Source organism: Equus asinus, chromosome 8 (assembly GCF_041296235.1).
Source record: "Equus asinus isolate D_3611 breed Donkey chromosome 8, EquAss-T2T_v2, whole genome shotgun sequence".
Classification (NCBI taxonomy): Eukaryota; Metazoa; Chordata; class Mammalia; order Perissodactyla; family Equidae; genus Equus; species Equus asinus.
In genome coordinates, this window is record NC_091797.1 from 91,807,783 (window position 1) to 91,828,867 (window position 21,085).

Sequence of the window (21,085 nt, forward strand, 5' to 3'; positions counted from 1 at the left end):
CAGAGCCATCTGGGCACCAGCCCTCAGCCCACTCTAACCCCTACACCACAGTCACGCAGCCCAGGTCCTGTCAACACCACCTCCTCCATCTGCCACCAGGTCCTCCTCTTCTCTCCTCTCCACAGGCGCCACCTGCATCTGAACTGCCATCAGAGTTCCCCAGCTAAGATGGCAGCTGCCCATGTGGCTGCCCCAATTCCTCTCTCTCCAATCTCCACAGCAGCTAAAGTCATCTTCTAAAATGCAAATCTCATCACGGCACCCTTAAAAAGCCCTCCAATCCTGCAATGGCTTCCATGGCCCCTGGCCTCCACGGCCCGACACCCTCGCCTCCTGGGCTCAGATTGCACCTGCTCCTCGGGCCCTCACACTCACTGTTCCCTCAGCCTGGAACCTGCTTCCACCCCCAGCCCCCATCATACTTGCTAACCCTGATCATCCTTGGCTTCCCTTGAACAAACCTGAGGGCAGACTGGCACAGCTTTAGTTCTCAGCAGTGACTTGGCACGCAGACAGCACTCAGAGGATGCCTGCACGGTGACCTCCCTGAGCCCTGCCCCTCCATCAGGGCTCCTCTCATGGGTTCTTGCAGAACTTCCTCTCTTTCTGTCACTGTGCCTGACTGCTGAGGGAGGGGACCTCGTCTCTCTTGGTCACTGTGGGTTCATGGAGTCTAGCACAGAACTAACCCTCAACAGTTACTGGAGGAACCAATGGACTGTCAGCACCCGCTGGTCCAAATGCTTGAGGAAGTCCAAGGTCTGGTACACAGACGGCTTCATCCCCCTTGCCCGGAAGGTCGGAGAATGTATTTACCCCACAGGCAGGGCAGGGAAATGCATGAGGGATAAACAATTCTAGGTAGTCACAGCACTGTTAGGAAAATGTAGATGACATACCCACTGCTTCTGAAGGGAGAGTGTACCCACATCCCGGAACCTCTTGTGACTAGTCGTGGGGAAAGTCCTGCCCATGTGGCAAGGACTCCTCCTCCAGGTAGCCTGCCCAGACTCCTCCTGCCTTGGTGATCCCTCACCTCTCATTTCCAGCATTGCTGTTGGTGCACTCATCTGGCCTTCCACTATGACAAAGCAGCAATAACATCTGTTAAAATGAACACACAAGCAGAAGGCCAGCTCCAGGCTTTATATTTCTGGCAGCTCTGCAGCGCCTGGCAAGGGCTGAGCACCCACAGGGCTGCAGGAGTCTTTGCTGCTCTTCTGTCACTCAGTCCTGCCTTATGCCTGTTATACTGGGCTTTTAATGTATACGGTTGGCCTCACACATCCGTGTAGCCGGTCTCTGTAGTAATTAGTCAACTGAACATTTTTTACATCATACCACGTATTTGTGTGGGTGTTGTCTTCTGTCCTATTGATTCTGACAACCCATGACATTACAGTGAGCACACAGAGGGTTCTCAACCACTTTGGGATGTGATCATGTGGGGGTTGGGAGCAGAGGCTTTGGTGCCATCACCTTACATTCAGTTTCAGACTCTATCGCTTATCAGCTATGCAACCTTAGGCAAAAGCACTCAGATTTCTCAACCACAAAATAGGAGTAATAGCACCATAAGGCTGCTGGGAGAATTTAGTGGGATGGGGACTGTGCCAGGCTCATGCAGTCCCTGGCACGGAAGTGTGCAGCTACTAGCACTTGACTTGCTGTCTGCTGTGGGCCCTTTGGGCCCAGACCCTGCCTGGGGGCTCCGGCCACCACTGCTGCAGCTGGCACACCTGGTGAGGTCAGGACAGGTGCTGGCTCACAGCTCCCTAGTCACGACAGAGATGTCACTGTGGCCCTGAAGCCCAGCTGCATCCTGCTCTGGGGCGGGGGCCATGGAAGAGAGAGGGGAGCTCTGGTGGGAACAAAGTGGCAGACAAGGTGTCTGACCTGAGAGTTGTGAGGGGATTCGGCCAGGCCCTCCTCTCTAACAGCTTCCTTGATGCTGAGAGCGTGGCCCACACGGTGCTCTCCTTAGAGCCAGACTCGCTTGTCTTGCATGCACCCCAGACCCAGTTCTCCATCCACTGCCCCGCCCCCATCCCAGCAAATGGCACCTCCCCTCACCCCATTGCTAAGCCAGAATCCATGCCTCCCTCTCCAGCAGTCCCTGCATCCTGTCATTCCTATCTCCCAGCAAGCTCTTCAGTCCAGTTCTTGCCTCCACTCTGATAGGAGCCTTCCTTGTCCAGGCCGCCATCAACATACATTAACTCCTGCCAGTCTCCTCACCGGGCTCCTCGCTTCTGCCCTGTCCCTTCCAGTTCGTCCTCCACACTGTAGCCAGAGCCACCTCTCCCAAGTGCAATCTGTTTCATCTCTGCTTAAAACCTTCCAACAGCTCCCACTGTGCCAGAATCAAGAGAAATCCCTCACAGCCCGGCCCCGCTGACCTCACCAGCTTCCTTCCTCCCTAATTTCTAGTCTAGCCAGGAGTCTTGGGGGGTACTGCTCACAGGTAGCACAGTGGCATTTATGGGGCATCTTCAGGTGGCACAATGTAGGGGAGGCATAACATCTAGTGGGTCAGGGATGTTAGACATGCTGCCAGGGGGACAACAGTGCACACAATGAACAACTGTCCTGCATCCCTCAAGTATGTTCTGCATAGTTTCAACACACCCTGAAATTGCCAGGAACCTAACTATGGCGAAAATCAAGGGAAGCCTGTTTTTTGTTTTGTTGGAACTTGACTGAAAGTCAGTCACCATTTTGGAAACTAACAGTACCACTGGCCACTCTACTTACAGCGCCCGAGCTACAAACACTAGCTATAGCAGTGGCTGTCATGGTGACTCTACACTGTTGCCAATACCTGACAACAGCAGGTCTTCTGGGGCGGACATGCCCAGGCCTTCACAATATTAAAATACATAATTTTATTCTCTTCCTTTTATGTCTCCTTTCTGCAGCATTAGCATCTTATTGATTAATTTTGAAACTGTGTGTGTTGATAGGGTGCAGAGTCCACAAATCTCACTTAAGGATAGGAAAGGGGGAGGGCATTATAAAATGTCTATTATCAACAAGGGGCATCGGGTCGGGCAGCACTGAGAACCGCTGCTCCACCTAGCTGGGACCTTTGCCTGCTCCCTGGAAGGTGTGGGCTCTCCTTCACCTCCAGGCCTTTCTATAGGCTGTTATCTCCACCTGGAGCCCTCTCCCCAGTTTTGCCCCGCGAAATCTGACTTGATCTGCAGGCTTGAGCTGCTTCCACAGCCCCCAGCATCACGCTGGCAAACTGCTGCTCCTGAAGCCCACCTCTGCTGGCCTGAGCTGATTCCACAGAATGGACCTTTTAAGGAGCCTGCACGTCAGTCTCTAAATTCTCCCTGCTCCTGCCATGAGAGGAGGGATGGTACTTACTGCTTTTGGGGCCACATATGATCCTGACAGGGTGCCCACACCACTGGTCAGGTCAAAGAGGTCACTCAGGCCACTGCCCATGGGTGCTCCTAGGTTGGCTGGTACTGCTGCTGCTGGGGGTGCCACGAAATTGGGGCCCCCGATCTGGAAGGGAAGGGAAAGGGGTCAGAGGGAGGCATCAGAAGCAGGGACCTCAGGGGCTCGGGATGAGTAGAGCCACCTCTCTCTTTAGGAAACAGGGAGGTGGGGCAGGAGGAGGTACTGCAGGGCCGTCATCACATCAACTCTAAGTTGCAGAAACCAGACAGAGACGTGGGTAGAAAAGAGAGGCAATGCCTTCCCATGCCCTACCAGCCTCAAGCCTTAGGGGTGACCTCTGGGAAAGGGCTGGGGACCCTCACAAAGTAATATGCAGCCCACGGATAAAAGGGGTACCCGAGACACTGCTATGAGGGGACTGTGCTAAGCAGATGGGAGCACACCCTCTAGGACACCAGAGAGGGGCCGTGGGGACTGAGAGGGCCAGCAATCCTCAGGATGACAAGGCAACTTAGTCATAGGGTGGTGAGGACAGGGTGAGAAATTCATGGATATGGGGGCCCAGTGGCAACTGGACACCAGGCGGTCAAAGCAGAGGCTGCCAGGACACTGGACAGAAGGTCAGGGCTCAGCAGGGAAGGACTGTTTTGACACCATCTGACCCTTGGGATGCTGGACCAACGCTCTCAGGAGGAGCAAGGACAAAGGCTTGGTGACACGAGGGTTGAACCATACCCCTTCAGGCTCATCCCCCATCTCCAAGCAGAAGCAGGCAGCATGAAGAGAACAGGCAGCCACATGCACAGAGAAAAGCCAGGAAAGAAGACACAGAAAGACAAGAGAGAGAGGAAAAGAGGGAAAAGATTAGTCACTGTTGTTCCATCCAAGATGAGTCTGGTGTAAGGCTGTGCCAGTCCTAGGAGGGGCCCAGACTGTCTCGACGAAGGGCAGCCCTGGTCTCATGCCCCGACCTACATCCTGTGCCATGGCTCTTCCTACCTTTTCCTGTGCCGAGGCCTTCACCTGGCTCTACCAGCTGCCTAAATAAGTCCCAGGGGATACCCAGGCCAGTCTTACCACCCTCTTTCTACAGGGGAGGAGAGACTGCCAATGACCTCTCATGGGCCTCTCTCAGGCCTGCTGGGCTGCAGCCCCATCTGGTGCAAGGTATGCGGCTAAGGGGACACAAGTCTGGCTCCTCCAGTCTTACAGGGTCAATGTGCCTGAGGGGCCAGACTCAGGGGAAGGGGCTAGGACTGGCCCTATACTGCCCCAGGTCTCTTGGGGCTTGGCAGCCCAGCAAGGGGCTAACTACCATGCCTGACACTTAGCAGCTTTGCACTCTGGGAGGGAAGGTCACCTGACCTCTTTAAGCCTGTTTTCTCACCTATAAGTAGGAAGCCATCTGATCACCTTTGCAGGCAGGAACCTTGGCACCTGAGGCCCTTGGTCAGTGCCTGGCACAGAGAAAGCATTTAATGTCATCTAGAGGGGACCCCAGGACATACCAGGCTGTCGAGGCCACCACCAAGAAGGTCCACAGCTCCCATCTGCACCGAGGAGGTGGCTAGGGGTGGGCCACTCACTGGGGGGCCAAGGTCCAGGTTGAGGAGGTCACCCAGAAGGTCACCCTGGGTGGGGATGACATCCGGCTGTTCATTAGAGGGGGCTCCGGCTGGTGCCGTCTCAGGGCTCTCCACGCTCTCATTCCTGTGGGGACCCAGGAGAGGAGGTCAGCAGAGCAGGGGGTCAGGCTGTCTCAGGGAGGTCAGAGTCCCCCGTCTCCAGGTCCTCCCCCAGGACAGGCACCTGGGTCTCTTCACTGTCCCAGAAGGGGCTGTCTACACGCCCCTTCCCCCTTCCCATGCTTGATCCATCTTTTCAGCTCTCTGAGAGATCCAGCTTCGTGGGGATGAGTGAAGGACGGGGCGATCTGTATTTCCCCTACTCAGCCCACTCTAGAGAGCAGCCTGGATGCTGGTCCCCAGAGGACTGGGCAACCAGACCAAACCAACCATCTGGGAGCAGCAGAGGAGGAAGGCGAGAAGAACGAGGGTCTGGAATCAGACAGAATCAGGTCTGAGCCCAGCTCTGCTAGCCACAGGATGCTGCACCAGGCACTCAAGCTCTCTATGCCTATTGCCCATGTCTGTTAAATGGGGCCATCTCTCAGAGCTGTTGTAAGGATCAAATGAGGTCACCTAGTCCACACCTGGTGTGTAGTAAGCATTCAATAAAAGGTCGCTGGAATCGTAATTTTCCTCCGACTTGGGCCTTGCCAGAGGATATCACATGAGACCTGAGCATCTGTGTTCCTGAACTGAGGAACCAGGTGGGGAGGCTCAGCCTGGTGACTGGCCTACTTCACTCACGAGGCAGTACGGGGTGGCAGGCTCTTGTGCACAACGCCCCGGCCCCCCTCCACAAAGGCGCTGGGTGGCTTGTGGTAGACGGAGGCCAGCGTGCCGATGTAGCAGATGAGCTCATCCAGCAGCGTGGGCTCGATGAGGTCCGTCTCTTCAGAGATGAGCGGCTTCTCTGCCAACACCACCTCCTTGGCAGCCACTGGGTCCGTGGAGAGCAGGCGCCAGTAGATGTAGCCACGGTCCCGTAGGTCTGGGTTATCTGAATCCTTGTGGGGTGGGGTGGGGGTGATGAGAAGCCCATGAAACTCAGAGCAGAGCAACCAGGTGAGGGTGAAGGAGGAGCCCCTCCAGCAACCCCATGATCCAGGCATGATCACAGGGCCAGCCAATGACAGTAATCCCGAGTGCTCCCGTGAGCCTGTCCCTAAACCACTTAAACGGGCATGACCTAGTCCCCTGGTTTTCCACTTTAGCCCAGCCTCCAAGAGGCCACGCCCAGTCCCATCTCCTTTCTCCAGGTCCCTCCATGGTCTGCCTTCCCTGCCCTCACACAAACCCTCTGGCTTTCCTGGACTTCCCTCTCCTCTCTTGACTACAGTCTGGCTCAATTTCACCACCTGATCCCACTCCGTCTTGATTTGCTTGTGACTGAGCTCCCTGAGCAGCGATCCTGGATTACTCTGGGGCCAAAACACCAATGGTGCCAGTCGTAGGGGCCGGACCTTGCAACGAAGGTCTAGTTCCTTGGACTGAAGCGCTGCCTGTGGAGCGAGAGCTGTGCTGGGCACAGAGGAGAGACTGGGGCACCCACCTGAGTAGCCAAGCTGAGGACCTGCTGCACCAGCTCCTGGGTCTCTGTCGGTTTCTTCAGAAAGAGTTTCACAATGGCTGTCAGCAGCTGCAGCTGGACCTGCAGGAAGACAGAGAGGAGATGAGGAAGAAGCTTCATATGGGGATAGTAGGAAACCAAATCCGGGCCTTGAAGAGGGAAAAGTGTGTTCAAAGGCCCTGGAAGCCAAGAACAGATTTCCCAGGTTTGACTTTGGCCAAAGAACACAGACTAATGCCAGCAGGGGGTGTTGGTAGTGCTGACGAGCCTAGACCTTGGCATTACCACACAGGAAGGAGACAGCCACTGTACTGTTTGGCAAACCCAGGCAGGTTGGGGGCTGCTGCCCAGTCCTAGGGTCCTGGAAACCTGTCAGGGCTCCGTCCGGCCTCACCAGTGCCTTAAGGAGCTCACAACTTAAAAAGGCAACACATGTGGCTGGTATGCTTCTTAACATGAACATCTGTCAAGAAGTGGAAATGATGCCGGGGAGGCCCAGGGGACTGGGCCAGCACGGCCCACAGAGCGAGCCTGTTGTCAAGGAACTGAGCTTCTACCAGAGGGCGGGAACCCTTCTTGCCCAGCACTCTATCAGCTCCCACCTCTTAGCCAGCTGCTGCCCTCACCGCCTACTCTGCTTCTGCAGCCTCCTGCACCTCCTCATCAGTGCCGCCCCACAGTATTGGAAAATGCTGTCCAGCCATCAGGCTACCCTATGGAGAGCACCCTCTGAGGGTGGGAATCATGTCTGTCCCTGTTGTAGCCCTGGTTATTGATCAATCTAGTGCCCAGTGCATAGCAGGCACTTAAGAAAAACTTGCTGACTGGAAAAACATCTCTGAAAGAACAATTCTCTGCACATAGCCCTTCCTTAGCCACATCTCATTTTTGCCAGCCCTGGGACCAGAGGGCAGCCTGAAGCTCCTGAGCCAGGGCTGTGCCACGGACAGTCCTGTCGCAGGATGGCGCGAACAGGGCTGGCAGGACCTCCTGGGTCTGGCTGGCAGGAGGGCACTTACAGAAACAAATGGCTTAATTACCCTGGTACACAGGGCGGGCTGACAGGGGGAGGCAGGCTGGAGGGGATTCAGTCTGTTTCTGGCATTAAGGGATGCAAAGTCCTTGCAATTTGGTTATATACAGGCCAACGGCAGAAGGGCAGTGGGATAGCTGTTTCCAAGGCAGAAGGCAGCCCAGGGACTGGCTTCCAGACCTGGCCCCAGCTCCTGGCTGTGTAGCCTAGAAAAAGCCATTTACCCTGAGTTGGTGAGGGAGAGGTGTGGCCTACGTCAGGCCTGCGACTTTGAAAACAGCAATTTATGGCAGCTTACTTGGAACCTCATTTGCCCTCTGGTTCTATCACTTCCCAGCTGGTGACCCTGGACAAGTCATTTAACTTGAGTCTGCTCCTCATCTATAAAATGGGTATAACACCTCACAGGGTTAATGAGAAGAGTCAATAAGCAACGAATGTAAAGAACCTACTGTGTATTCTGCTCAATAAACAACAGCTGTCGTCATCGTCATCTGTATCACCACAAGCACCACACAGGGACTCTACCAAGCTCTCCCCACCCAGGTCAGTTGGCTGCCTGGAACCGTTCATCACTGTTTGGTCTGCTGTGCTGCCTGAGAGCAGGGCAAGGGCTCAGTTTCCTACCCAGCTCCCCCTTCACACCCCCATGCTCTGTTAGCCTGCATGTTCAAGGCAGCCCTCCTGCAATGATGCTACTGCCCCTGCAACCCAGATGGCCCAGAAGCAGGCTGGGCTGATAGACCACCTTGGCCAAGACTTTCTAAGCTCCCTGTCTGTGGCTGGAGAGGCCTAGGAGCCTAGGACAAGAGGGCTCAAAGAGACAATCTAAAATAAGTTCCCAAACTACAAAGCACTAAGTATTCTTAGAAAAGCTCTGAACTGTGTTGTGAACCCAGGCGGCAAAGGAAACAAGCCACTTAATTAAAACACCAGCAGCACCCAGCTACTGTTTGCTGAGCACTGGAGTGGGCAGTTTACACATATCATCCAATAAACGTTGTAGGAATCCTGTGCTGGGACAAGGAAACAGGCTTGGCAAATCTAACGCACTCCAGGCCCCACAACAGCGGAGGAGCCTGGACTGGAAACTCAGAGCCCTATTCCATTTCCCCACACCAGGCTCCTATTCAGCTTTCCCTTGTCTGACTTCTCTAATCTTGGCTCTTTAGCAGGTTTAGCTGAGGGGGAAGAGGATGCAAAAGATTTACTCTAATATGTGGGCAGAAAGTTCCCCCACAGGACATCCTCTGCAGTAATCCGGGCAGGACTTAATTGCAGGGCCAGAAACCAGGCTGGGCTTTGCTCCTCAGAGACAAGAAGAGAGAGAAGCTGGTGTGCTGAAAGTGAAGGCAGCCCTAAGACAGGATGGAGCTGGATTTGGCAGGTAGCAGTGGGAGTGGGTGATGGTGGAAGTTACTACTATTATTTTGTGATGGACATCTGTTGTTTTTACCCATCCAGCATCTATTCTCTCTTCTGGTAACAGAAACACTGGCTTTCCTTCAGAGAGTCCCCCTTCCCTCTGCCCATTTCAACCCATGGAGACCAGGATGGGCATCCGACAGACCTGGCCAATCAGAATCACAGCAATTGGCTCAGGATAATGCAAGTGAGTTTGGACTGTTGCTAGAATTACTGAGGGGAAGGTAGTTATGGGAGTCAATAAGCTTTAAGGATGTAGCTGGAATCACGGACCCCCTCAGAGGCCCCACTTGTGGGAACCTGTCCAAGGGATAAGCCACCCCCGAGAGGCAGAGACAGCCCCGATGCCAACACCTGAACACCCTCACCCAGGGTGCTGGAAGGGAGCACACTCCTTAGATCTGCCAGCTACAGGAATCAGTTGGTCCCCTTTTTTGCCTGGACAAGTTTGCTTTAAACCAGTTCTGACCGACACCAATACTACCATTAATGAGTGCGGATTATGGGCTGGGCACGTGTTAAGGACATTACACAAAGTATCCCATTTAACTTTCACAGCAATAGGATGAAGGAAAGTCTTACGAATGTCATTTTGTAAATGAGGAAACAGGTTCAGAGAGGTAAAGGATTACCACAAAGCTACTGAGCCAGGAAGGGGCACAAGAGGGGTCTGGACTCGGAGGTTTCTGATTCCGAGGCCCATGCTCTGACTCGCTGGGTTACACTGCCCGTTGGGCAGCTAAGATTTCTGTGCTTACAAACAGATGTTTTAAAGGTCCCCGTGCATGAGCAGACAGCTCCGAGTTCACAGAAAAGGAATACAAACGAAAAGATGCTTAACCCCACTGAGAACAGCAATGCAAGCAAAACTATACCAAGGTACTCCTTGTTATCTATCAGACTGGCAAAAATAAAGTCTGAGGATGCACTATGTTGGCAAGGAGCTAAGGAGAGGGCTATCTCACCTCTGAGATAGAAACGGAAACCAGAGCAATCTCGACACCAAGGGAAATCTGGAGACAGCTACCCAAATCTCCAGCGCACAGGCCCTTTACCAAGCCTTCTGCTTCTAAGAATTTACCCCAGCTATACTTACAGGTGTGCCTTACACAGGTTATTCACAGCAGTGTTGACTGCAAGAGTTCCAGAAGACTGACACCTACATACCCATTAGGGGAGGCTGCTTAAATAAGCATGGTCCCTCTGCAGGAAGGACTCCTATGCAGCTGTAAAAGGTTCTCATAAATTAATAACAGCATAGCCTTCAGATATATTTTTAAGGGGGACAGGCACAGCGCTGAACAATTTGAATTTGTATAGTATACTACCAGTTGTACTTAAAAATAAATGAGAAATGACCCTCATTATTCTCAGAGTACATATTTGAAATTTGCCTACTTGCTAAAATTTACTTGTAACCCCAAAATCAATGCTCATGGAGCTTCATGGTTATTCACAGACATATGTGGAGCAGTGAGAAATTTGAGTTGCCTGACATACACATTCCCAGCTGGGGTCAAATGAGGTGACACTTTGCTTTTTTGTTTCAGCTCTCATATTGTAAATAAGTGTCTTCACAGCCTATTTAATGCCATGTCTTTCACATTTTGGTGCTTTCTGTTGGTGATTTTGCTGTTTAAGATGGCCCCCAAGTGTAGAGCTGAAGTGATGTTTGGTGTTCCTAGGCACAAGAAGGCTGTAATGTGTCTTATGGTGAAAACACGTGTGTTAGCTAAGCTTCGTTTAGGCATGAGTTGTAGTGCTGCTGGCCGTGAGTTCAATGTTAGTGAATGAACAATATATATTAAATAAGGTGTCTTTAAACAGACACACAAAAAACAACGTTATGTACTGACCAGTTGATAAAAATGTTGTGACCAGAGGCTCGTAGGAACCCGACTCTGTATCTCAGGAGCAATGGTTCAGTATTTGCTAATTCAGTGTGGTGACTTTATAGAACATAAGTACAGTGAATAATGAGAATCAACTGTGTGTATGTTTACATGTATGGAGAGGCATGTGTGTACCTGCTGCTGTATTCCTAAACTCTCTCTGGAAGAATCCCCAAGAAACCAAAAAATAACACTGGTGTTCTCTGGGAGAAGAAGCGGTAGCCAGGAAAGCGGTGGGAAAGGCAATTTTCACTATATATCCTTTTCTTTTGTATCTTTTCAGTTTTGAACCAACTCAATAGATCACCTATCCAAAGATAAATCTGAAATTAAAACAAAACCAGAAACTTTTGCCTGCCTTCAATGCACACCATCACAGACCGTCCTCACACGTCCCACTTAGGTATTGCAGGATGGGAGGAAAAGGGGCTACAGCAGCAGTCACCTATTCATCATGTATCTATCTGTCCACACTGTCAATGCAGTGTTAGGAGGGGTGGGGCCCTGAGGCCTGCTGCTGAGGAGAGAGTTTCAGGGCAGGACGGACTGCAGTGGTGCCCAGCTGCCAGTCATGACCCACAACCTGGCCTGAGTCGGCCTGCCTGACAGCTCACCTGGGTGCTCTCATCATGGAAGCCCTCGAGGAAGCTCTCCAGCAGCTCGTCTGCATTGTCTATCCGCTCGGCGTACTCGCCCACAATCCAGATCATGGCAGCCCGGGCCTCGGGCTCATCCAGGGAGTCCAGGTTCTCGCACAGTGTGGCTATCACACTCTCGTACCTGGAGAACAGGGCACAGCTGGCACATAAGCACTGGAAGGAGCCCAGGGGAGGCTCAGCAAGGGCCAAAAGAGACAGGCAGCTGCCCAGCAAGACCCCAAGAGGGTGGTGAGTAATGGTATTTGAGTTTTATCTGTAATATCTTGGTTCTTATTTTGGTCTGGGGAGCAGAGACGGGGTTGCTCAGGAGAAGTAAGAAAAAAAAGTCTTTCTTTTGATAATGCTGTTTGTGGTAGAAAAGGAAGGAAGAGGAGAGGCTCCTCCTTGCTCTTCTTCTCCACCATCCCCAGCCCCAGCAGACCCACATCACCCTCACTGGCAGGGGCAGGTACATACTTATTGGGGTACTTGCGGAAGATGTCCTTGATCACCACAATGGCTTCCTGGACCACATAGTTGACCTTGGTCTGAATAAGATCGAGCAGTGTGCTCACACAGCGCTCTGCAGATTGCTGTGTGGGAAGAGGAGAGTGTCAGTAAGGCCCCTGAACCCATTTCCAATAGAACCTCTGATGACCATGCTGTGGCCAAGGGCTCAGTCACTCCTTGCCCACCTTCCTCGTCATAGTGGGAAAACAGGAGAACACTCTCCCCAGACAACAGGTGGGAGAACGAGTACAAACTGATGGTGCTAGGCTGGCAGGGACATAGGGAGACAGAAGTAGATTGAGGAGGAGGCCAGAGGCAGAGCTTCTGAGAGTGGGGATGGGCCATGGAGTTCCTCCAGGCCAAGCCCTGAGGGCAGAGTGACTGATGAAATGCCAGGACGCAGGGGTCTGGAAGGCCCTCGGGAGCTTGAAGAAAGGGGCAGATGGACAGGTGAATCATAATTCTTGCCCAAATGTTCAACAGGCAGAGCCCCTGCCCCAAAGCTCCATGAAGTGAAAGCTAAGTCTACCAGGGCCACCACCAGATTGGGGCTGCCCCATCCTCTTAGCTAATACTGCAGGAGAACCCATGATTACAATGGGTTAATGTCATCTGCAGCAACTCAAAGGCTCAAAGGAGATTACAGAGTGAGAAGCCCAACCAAATCTACAATGTGGGTGCCTTGGGGGCTCTGGTGGTGACTCTCAGGCCTTCCCGGACCATCAGCAGCTGGCAGATTCTGCTAGAATCAGACTGGTTTCCTGGTTTCAGCTTCCTTCCTGTCCCATGGCCAAGAACACAGTCCCAGAGCCTCACCTCCACCTTGATGGCGCAGCGCCCAATGGCTCGCACTGCCTTCCGTACAAAGTCCACATCCACCTCTGTCGCATACTCTTTCAGCTCTGCCAAGACCTGTGGCCCAAACAGAGAAGATAGGGTTGGGGGGATCTGGCAGGGCAACCTGTTGAAGCAGCCCTGGGCAGAAGACATGCACTGCCCTAAAAGACCCCTAGAAGGATGGGAGTCCACCTCCTGTTCAAGGTGGAGGGCCCAGGGGAGAGAGAGAGCTGTCAGGTGCCCCAAGAGGAAAGCAGGAGAAAGACTAGTTGGCAGAGCTGGACAGCCCTTGTTTAGGTTGATCTAGCTAACACATCCACTTAACTATCACTTTTCAGTGGATGGATGGTAAATAATAATAAGGAGAACAAATTCTTTAATCACAAAAATATCAGCTAACATTTGTTGAGTGCTTGCTCACAGAGCCCTGTCCTATGCACTCTGAATGAAATGAACTGTTCATGGTGAAGTTGGGCAGCCTACCCAGAGACCACAGCTCATTGGTGGTGATGCCATCCAACACCAAAGCCCATGCCCCCTGCCACCGCCCTCTGCTGACCTGGGCAATATTGGCCTGAGAGGCCAGGCGGATCATGATGTCCAGCTTCTCTAGCTTCACGTAGATGGGGTCATTGTACTTCACGAAGAAGACCTTCATCTCGTGCTTGAGGATCTCAGGCCTGGTGGCAAGGCAAGATTAACCAAAGAGCAAAAAGCAAGGCATAAGCCTTGTGAGAAAAATCCCTCCAAGTTTGCTGGGACATTTCTGGGGTTTGAGGTGGAGCCTGACATCCATGAAGACAGTCACGACCACGTCTGCACACTCCTGGGCAGAGGGCCCACTGACAGGCCTGAGCAAAGTTCTGCTGGCTGCTGCATGTCCAACCACATCCCAGGAAGGCAAGAGGGAATATGAACAAGAAACAGTTCACATTCGAGAGGCAGCAGGCACTAGACGATGGGCTTGGGAATCACAGACTTGGTTCCAATCCCAGCTTGTGCCCTCAGGCCTTGTTTCCTCACCCATAAAACAGGAATGACACTGTGCAGAAAGGTGTTACCACTGCAGGCTTGAGTCTCTAGTCTTAGAAAGGCCTGGCATCTAGGAACTCGGCTTTCAGGAGTGTTCTCACCACTCCCTAAATGATAAAGGTGTTTAGTTGTGCCTAGACTGTTGGTACAAACAATATGGTTTATGCTGAACACTTGCTTTCCTTGTAGGAGTCTGGAAATTTGGTAGGGGCCATCCATAGGGTGTCTACATGACCAGGGCCCAATAAACACCTAGAGTGCTGAGTCTCTGGGCTTCCCTGGGCAGAAATATTAGACATACGTTGCTCTATTTTGTTGCTGGGGGAGAAGTGTGCTCTGTGTGACCTCCCCTCCAGTGGGAGGGAGGGAGCTTAAGGAAGCCTGCATGTGGATTCCTCCAGACTCGTTGTGTCTTTCTCCCTTAAGGTCCAGCTGTGTATCCTTACTACGTCGATAATAAATCTTAGCCAAGAGAACAACTATATGCTAACTCCCATGAGTCCTTCATGGATGGGCATGGGGATCCTGACACAGACACCTATATAACAGGGTTGTTGTGACAGTTAGATACAAAGCATCTAGCGTGATCCATGCCTACCTCAGAGAAGGCAGTCACTAAGCAGGAACTGTCACCAGCCAAGTACTTTCATATGTGTTATTGCTCCTCCCTCAGCTGGCACCATCTACCTCACTTTTCTTTTCTTTTTTATTTTTATTTATTTATTTATTTATTTATTTTGAGGAAGATTAGCCCTGAGCTAACTACTGCCAGCCCTCCTCTTTTTTGCTGAGGAAGCCTGGCCCTGAGCTAATGTCGTGCCCATCTTCCTCTACTTTATATGTGGGACGCCTACCACAGCATGGCATGCCAAGTGGTGCCATGTCCGCACCCGGGATTCGAACCAGCAAACCCCAGGCCGCCAAGAAGCGGAACGTGCGAACTTAACTACTGCGCCACCAGGCCGGCCCCTACCTCACTTTTCTTAGATGAGGAAACCTGAGAGGTGGAGAGGCTTGCACTAGGTCACACATCTAGCGCTAACAAAGGCAGGAGCAAGATGAGTCACCACCCCCAACCCCTATTCCTATGCCCTTTCCAGAACAGAAAGGAGGAAGGGAAAGCAATGAGGACAAATGGTGAAGAGGGGAGAAGACAGCAGAGACAAAGGAGGGACGCTATCAGGGCAATACTCAGTGCTGTTGTGTGAGCTGTGAGAGGTCTTAGCACAGCAAGGAGCCTCTGTCATGCCTGGTGGGGGAGGCTGGATCCAAAGCTGGGCAGCAGGAAGACATGATTTCTGCACTCAGGACTTGGCAAACGCTGCCCAACCACACATCAGAACTGGGCCAGCTGGTGCCTCAGGAACACGGTCAACTTCTTAAAGGGATTTGCCATGTTAAAGATAGCACAGGGAGCCCTTCCCGCTGATCGGGAATCGACAGGTCACTCACTGTACCTTACTAAATCCCACATGGCAACTGCGAATCCCAGCCTCGTCCCTTTGTTTAGCACTCAGAAAGCCTTCCATCTTTACCTCCCAAACCTTCACAAACGTCCCGATTCCACTGATATCTCTGGGTCCCCAAGAGTGTCCTAAGAACCAGACTGATGCTACAAAGACAAGGAGTGTGTGCTTTCTTCCAAGAGAAAATGTCTACAAAAGGCCCTTGTTCTCTGCATAGTCCCGCTCCCAGCAATGGGGCGGCTGTAATACGCTGATGGTTGCGAGTTAGCTGCTGAGTGAGCCACTTGACCAAAAAGGCTGGGAGTAGAACTCCTGAGTCCAGCCCCACTCCATGGAGCTATAGGGCCCCATCGCTGGGTCACTCCAGAGAACCCCTCTTGCTCTGGGTCCCTCAAACTGGTGCTGCTCAATTGTTTCTCAGCCTGACGCTGGTACCAGGTACCTTACCTGAGGAGCCGTGGCTTACTGCCGCAGCCCCTCCTATGAGGCAGGTGGACATGCGCTGCACAGCGTCCTGAGCAACTCTGACATACCTTTTTCCCTGCCCTGAGGCTGATGGAAAGTCCACAGCACCTTGACCACCTTAGAGTCCCCCAATCTCAGGGAATTTGACTAGAATACGGACTCCGTCCCCAGGAAAAATGCACATAGACACACAAAATCTTACACCGTTTCAGGAGGGCCCTGTGGACTGTGGAGCCATCCACTGTCCCTGGTTAAGAAGCACCATGCTAGCCTGTGCCCTGCCTGCTACCTGGTTGGGCTAGGCCAGGGTTTCTCAACCTCAGCACTACTGACATTTTGGATGGAACAGTTATCTGGGGTGGGGGGGCTGTCCTGTGCATTGTAGGATGTTGAGCAGCATCCCTAGCCTCCACCCACTAGATGTCAGTAGCACCCCCGAGTTGTGACAACCAAAAATGTCTCCAGACATTGCCAAATGTCCCCTAGGGGCCAAAGTTGTCCCTGGCTGAGAACCTCTGGGTTAAGCTATTCTTTGAGATTTCCTGCATGGTGACAGGTCAGTTCCCCTTCAGAGCCCCTATTCCCAGCAGCAGACCCCCCAGAAGTGCATACTGCACATATGTGGCAGTTCTGGTACCTTTTCTGCACAATGAGGTTGATGTTGCGCAGGGCCACGTACTGTAGCTCAGGCTCTGCTGACAGGAGTGTGACCAGGGGCGGGGCTAGCTTCTTGAGCAGCGTGCCATAGTAGTCCAGGTCCTTGGACAACATCTCCATGAACTTCATCAGCACCTTCACAGCAGACAGCACCACAGCAGAGTTGGCATGGGAGAGCCTTGGGGTGACCCGCTCACAGATGCTGGGGTCCATTCCAAGGGGGTGAATAGGAGAGACAGACAAGGGCAAATACCCTGTTTTTAGTTATCAAGATAGCATATCTTTTATAGGCAGAAGCTCTAGACCCTGTTTCTGCTGCCTGCTAACTGACCCCAAACAGGTTAAAACTACTGAGCTTCAGTTTCTTCATCCAGAACACAGAGATGACGACACTGACTTGACAGAGTTGCCGGGGGCTTAAAGGAGATAATGCAGGGAAAGCACGGAGCACAGTGCCTGGCATATAGTAAATACTCTATAAATACTAACTCCCTCCCGCCACTGCAAAGGCATGCAAAAGGAAGAGGATATCATATTGGTTAGGACTAAGAATCACAAGAGTCCCAGCTAGGTGACCTGCATGATTTCCTCCACCTGTCCAAGCCAGAGTTTCCTTACCTGTAAAATGGGACAATGATGGGACATCCTTCACAGATTTGCTTTAAGGATTATCTAACGCGTGGGAAGCACCTAGCAGAGCCCAGGCACCCAGTAAGAATTCAACAAATGGTGGTTCTGAGGCCATCCGCCTCCTTTACTCAGCCAGAGGTGACCAGGGTCTCTGTCAACTCCCAGGTCAGGTCCTGGCTAATATCTGTGCCTACAATGAGCAGTGAGCTGACCGCCTGAAGCAACACTACTGACACTGTGGCTGTGGCCTCCCTTGAGATGTGTCTGAGGATGGTCTGTGGAGCAAGGCCCCGGGAAGGAGCTCATCAGAGACCTGAGGCCCAGCTCATGGTTGGAGCCCCCCAAGAACCAATGCTGGCTGGGCTGGCAAGTGAGGGGCAGCCTGCTCACCTCTGGGCCTCCCGGTCATCCTTGGGTGTATAGTTGGCCAGGCAGTCCAGGATGAAGATCTGGCCCCACTCGGTGCACTCATTCAGGGCTGTCAGCAGCTTGTTAATGGACTGCGGGTTCAGGTCGAGCAAGTTGCTACTGGGGTGAGACTCAGCAATCTCCGAGAGGGCAGCCACTGCATTTGCCACCACCTGGTTGGGAGAGTGGAAGGGGCAGAGGCTGGGGGCACTGGTCACAGGCCAGGGGGTGGTGAGACTAATGATGTTGGTCAGTCAGAGGTTGAATATCCTGAAAGGAATATGACCCAATGGGCAGGGTCTGGAGCATCGAGACCCATTCCAACGTTCACCCTACTGACTCCTCTGTAAACGGCAACTAAAGTAGGTGTACCTGCCATTAAAGAAACACAGCAGGCAAAACAAAAGAAAGATCTAGCTCCCAGTGCCTGGCAACAGACAGCATTCCCAGCAGCTAACATACAGCCCTCATCTACCAGTTACAACAGATCACTTCGGGGGTTGTCAACTATGCTTCTCAGAGCTAGAAGATTCCTACAGAGCCCCTCGGGGATGTTGGGAATGGATGGAGGCTGGAGTACAGACAGGGTTGCTATGTGAAGCTCTGGAGCCTCAACCTATTTCCACCAGAGCAGCTGTTTTTATGTGTTTCTGTACTGTTTTCAACTTTTCTCTGTGACAAATAGCACTTCAATGGCCATCCCGATACTGGCCGCTCAGCACCTGTGTGTGATCAGTGTTTCTGCAGGACATAGAATGGGACGGCTGGGCCGAGGTGTTTGTGCATTTCATTTTAAACCGGGCCTGATGAAGACCCTTCAAACTGCTGCCACTGCTGTGAGTGAGGAGACTAGTTTTCCACCCAGCCACATCCCAGTGCCCTGTCCTCCAGGCTATGCTACTTCAAGGGTGACCCTCTACAACCCTGCAAAGATGTGGGAAAAGGGAAAAGCACCTCGCATTCAGAGCTCACGGATAGTCTTGGTGAGAAGACAGTGACAATGACAGGCACTGGAAGGGGAACGAGGCCACTAGCCTTGGTTGCAAGCCCACTGCATGCCAAGCCGTGCCAGGCACATTACCTTCACAGCTTAAGCCTCACAGCACTCCTGCCAGCCACGTAGAATTAGATCCAGCTTACTTATGAAGAAAAGAGGGCTCTGGAAGGTTAGGCAGCTTGTCCAAGGTCATACAGTTCATTGGAGAGGGCACAGAGAAAGGAATCCAGGTCTAGCTCACTCTAAAGATGGTGCCAAACCACTGCAGGCATGAGAACAAGTAGCCCACCCAGCAAGACCCTGACTTCCAGGAACTAGGGACTGCCTGGTAGAGGGTCAAGCCAAGGCTTACCAAGAGATCCAAGAGGTGATAGAGGTGATACGGTGGGTGGCAGTGGCTTACCATGGGGTTAGAGTCAGAGATGAGGTCTTTAAGGGTGTCCAGGAAGCCCTGGTCCTCTACCAGCTGGGCGTTGATATCATGGAGCTTGGCCACACACACGGCTGCTGTTTTGCGCACATATGGGTCCTCATCCTTCAGGCACTTCCGAAGTGGCTCGCAAAGATACTCTGTGATCTTGTCAACGCGGATGCAGCCCATGGTCCGCACAGCCAGGGCCCGGATCAGGGGGTTGGGGTCCTCACAGTCCTGAGAGGAACCAGCCATTGGCCGGGGGCAGGGGCAAGCTGAGCAACATCAGACAGCTGGTGTGGGATCTCCTACCAACTGTGGCCAACAGCACCAAAAGTAAGTGCCACACATGGGCACCTAGCATTTGCCAGATACTGTACTGGGGCTGCACTGTCACCTCTGATCCTCACAGTAGACATACAATACTGTTTCCGTTTTACAGGTGAGGGAGGTGAGGCTCTCAAGAAGGTTGAGAGCTTCCCCAATTACAGAGCAGAACCATGATTCAAACCCACGTCCATCCAGCACCACAACACTCAATCTTTCCTCTGGGCCACAAAAACCCTCAAGTGCCCATATCTGAGCATCGACAGAGCTAGGGAAGCTAAGGTTCTAAAGTCACACAGAGCTGACAATTCACGTCCTGGCTTGCTCCTCAATCTGGAGGACAGAAAATGCAGAAAGGAGCAAAGGCCAGAAGGAGAACACAGAAGCTCTCAGAAACTTGCTGAATCCTGACCTGGCAAATGATGCAGGGCAATGGCTCACCCCAGGGGCACATGGGGATCAACAGGCCTTGGGCGACCTCACACGGAATGAGTTAGCAGGGTCTGTAGCATCTGATTTTCTGGAGAGAGTGGGAGCCCTCTGCTGGAAGAAGAGGCCCTCAGGCTGGGAGTCTGAGGGCCTGGCAAGGAGCCTCAGTGTTTCTACCCAGGGACACAGTGCCCCATCCCAGGAGATCAAGGGGAGATGGAGCAGTGAGCATCCATACCCCTCCTCTCACCATGCTCCTACTCACCTTCACAAAGGTGTTCACGGCCATGATGGCCATGTCGGGCTGACTCTTGGCATAGTTCATCAAATACAGGTACACCAGCTTCTTCAGCTCCAGGTTGTCTGTCTGCATACAGTTCACCACGTCGGGGAAGAGGGCACTGGAAGGTCAAAATGGCATCAGTGTGGGCAAGGCCAAAGAAAAGAAGAAGATTTTCAGGCAGCTAATGAGGGAAGTCGGGAGGGGGTGAACAGTGGGTAGGAGGAATGGAGAAAGATAACAGGTCTTCTAGAAAAAGGGAGGGCATCAGCTATGCTCTGTTACCATGAACACTTACTGGCAGAAATGGAATTCCAAAGGGTAATTTTAAAAGCAAAAAAAGTCTTCTGTTCTTTCCAGAGGGTTCAGACATGAGCTCTAAAGCCCATCACACCTGGCTCAAACCCAGCTCTGCCTCTTGCTGGCTGTATGAAGTCAGGAAAATGCCTTTATCGCCCAAATCTCAGTTTCCTCATTTGCAAGAAAGGGCAACAAAACCCCACTGCACAGGGCCCTTGTGACCATTTAAGGAGACAGCATGCTTAAGGTCATCTGGTCCTTGACATCTTGGAGATGTTAATAAATGAAAACGATTGTTTTTCTTCCCCTGACACTTAACATGGCCCCTTACATTGGGCTGCTGGTTTCAGAGGGCTGTAGGGAAGCAGGGATGCGCCGTGCTGCTTTCACAAGGACCAGCTCAGACACCCACTAAGAACCAGCCCAGCATGTACAGAGCATGTCCTATATGCCAGGCTTGGTGCTAAGGGCTCTACATACTTGATCTCATTTAACAGCCCCAAGAAGCCAGGGGATTATCCTCATTTTACAGAAGACAATACTGAGGCTCATAAACATCAAATAACTGCTATAACGGGTGGAACCAGTCCTGACATGGTACCCCAAAGACCCAGAGTCACAGGTCCCTTGAGGTGTGAAATATGGTTGGAGATCAATTTTCTGTTTCTGGAATCATCACCTCCCCTCTCAATTTTCATGATTTTATGGGCAAGGACACAGTAACACAGAGACTTAAGAGGT

General features: G+C 52.3%; 1 protein-coding gene across 11 annotated transcripts in view; it reads right to left on the reverse strand.

Annotated features, from left to right (window-relative positions):
* AP1B1 (adaptor related protein complex 1 subunit beta 1) overlaps positions 1-21,085 on the reverse strand; it is a 50,546-nt gene that overhangs the window by 7,225 nt on the left and 22,236 nt on the right. For 6 of the 11 annotated variants that reach the window (XR_011505428.1, XR_011505431.1, XM_014835286.3 and 3 more), the window contains 12 exons: positions 20,030-20,165; positions 19,000-19,245; positions 17,582-17,772; positions 16,542-16,763; positions 13,501-13,621; positions 12,921-13,016; positions 12,072-12,187; positions 11,571-11,736; positions 6,589-6,687; positions 5,784-6,043; positions 4,920-5,121; positions 3,373-3,516 (listed from right to left, as the gene is read on the reverse strand). Coding sequence is in view for 5 of the 11 variants with exons in the window: in XM_014835286.3 (XP_014690772.2) it covers positions 3,373-3,516; positions 4,920-5,121; positions 5,784-6,043; positions 6,589-6,687; positions 11,571-11,736; positions 12,072-12,187; positions 12,921-13,016; positions 13,501-13,621; positions 16,542-16,763; positions 17,582-17,772; positions 19,000-19,245; positions 20,030-20,165 (1,999 nt within the window). In the remaining 6 variants the exon portion in view is untranslated. Of the gene's footprint in view, positions 1-3,372; positions 3,517-4,146; positions 4,168-4,919; positions 5,122-5,783; positions 6,044-6,588; positions 6,688-11,570; positions 11,737-12,071; positions 12,188-12,920; positions 13,017-13,500; positions 13,622-16,541; positions 16,764-17,581; positions 17,773-18,999; positions 19,246-20,029; positions 20,166-21,085 lie in introns of all 11 variants that reach the window. The other 5 variants (XR_011505426.1, XR_011505429.1, XR_011505427.1 and 2 more) reach the window with 1 other exon arrangement.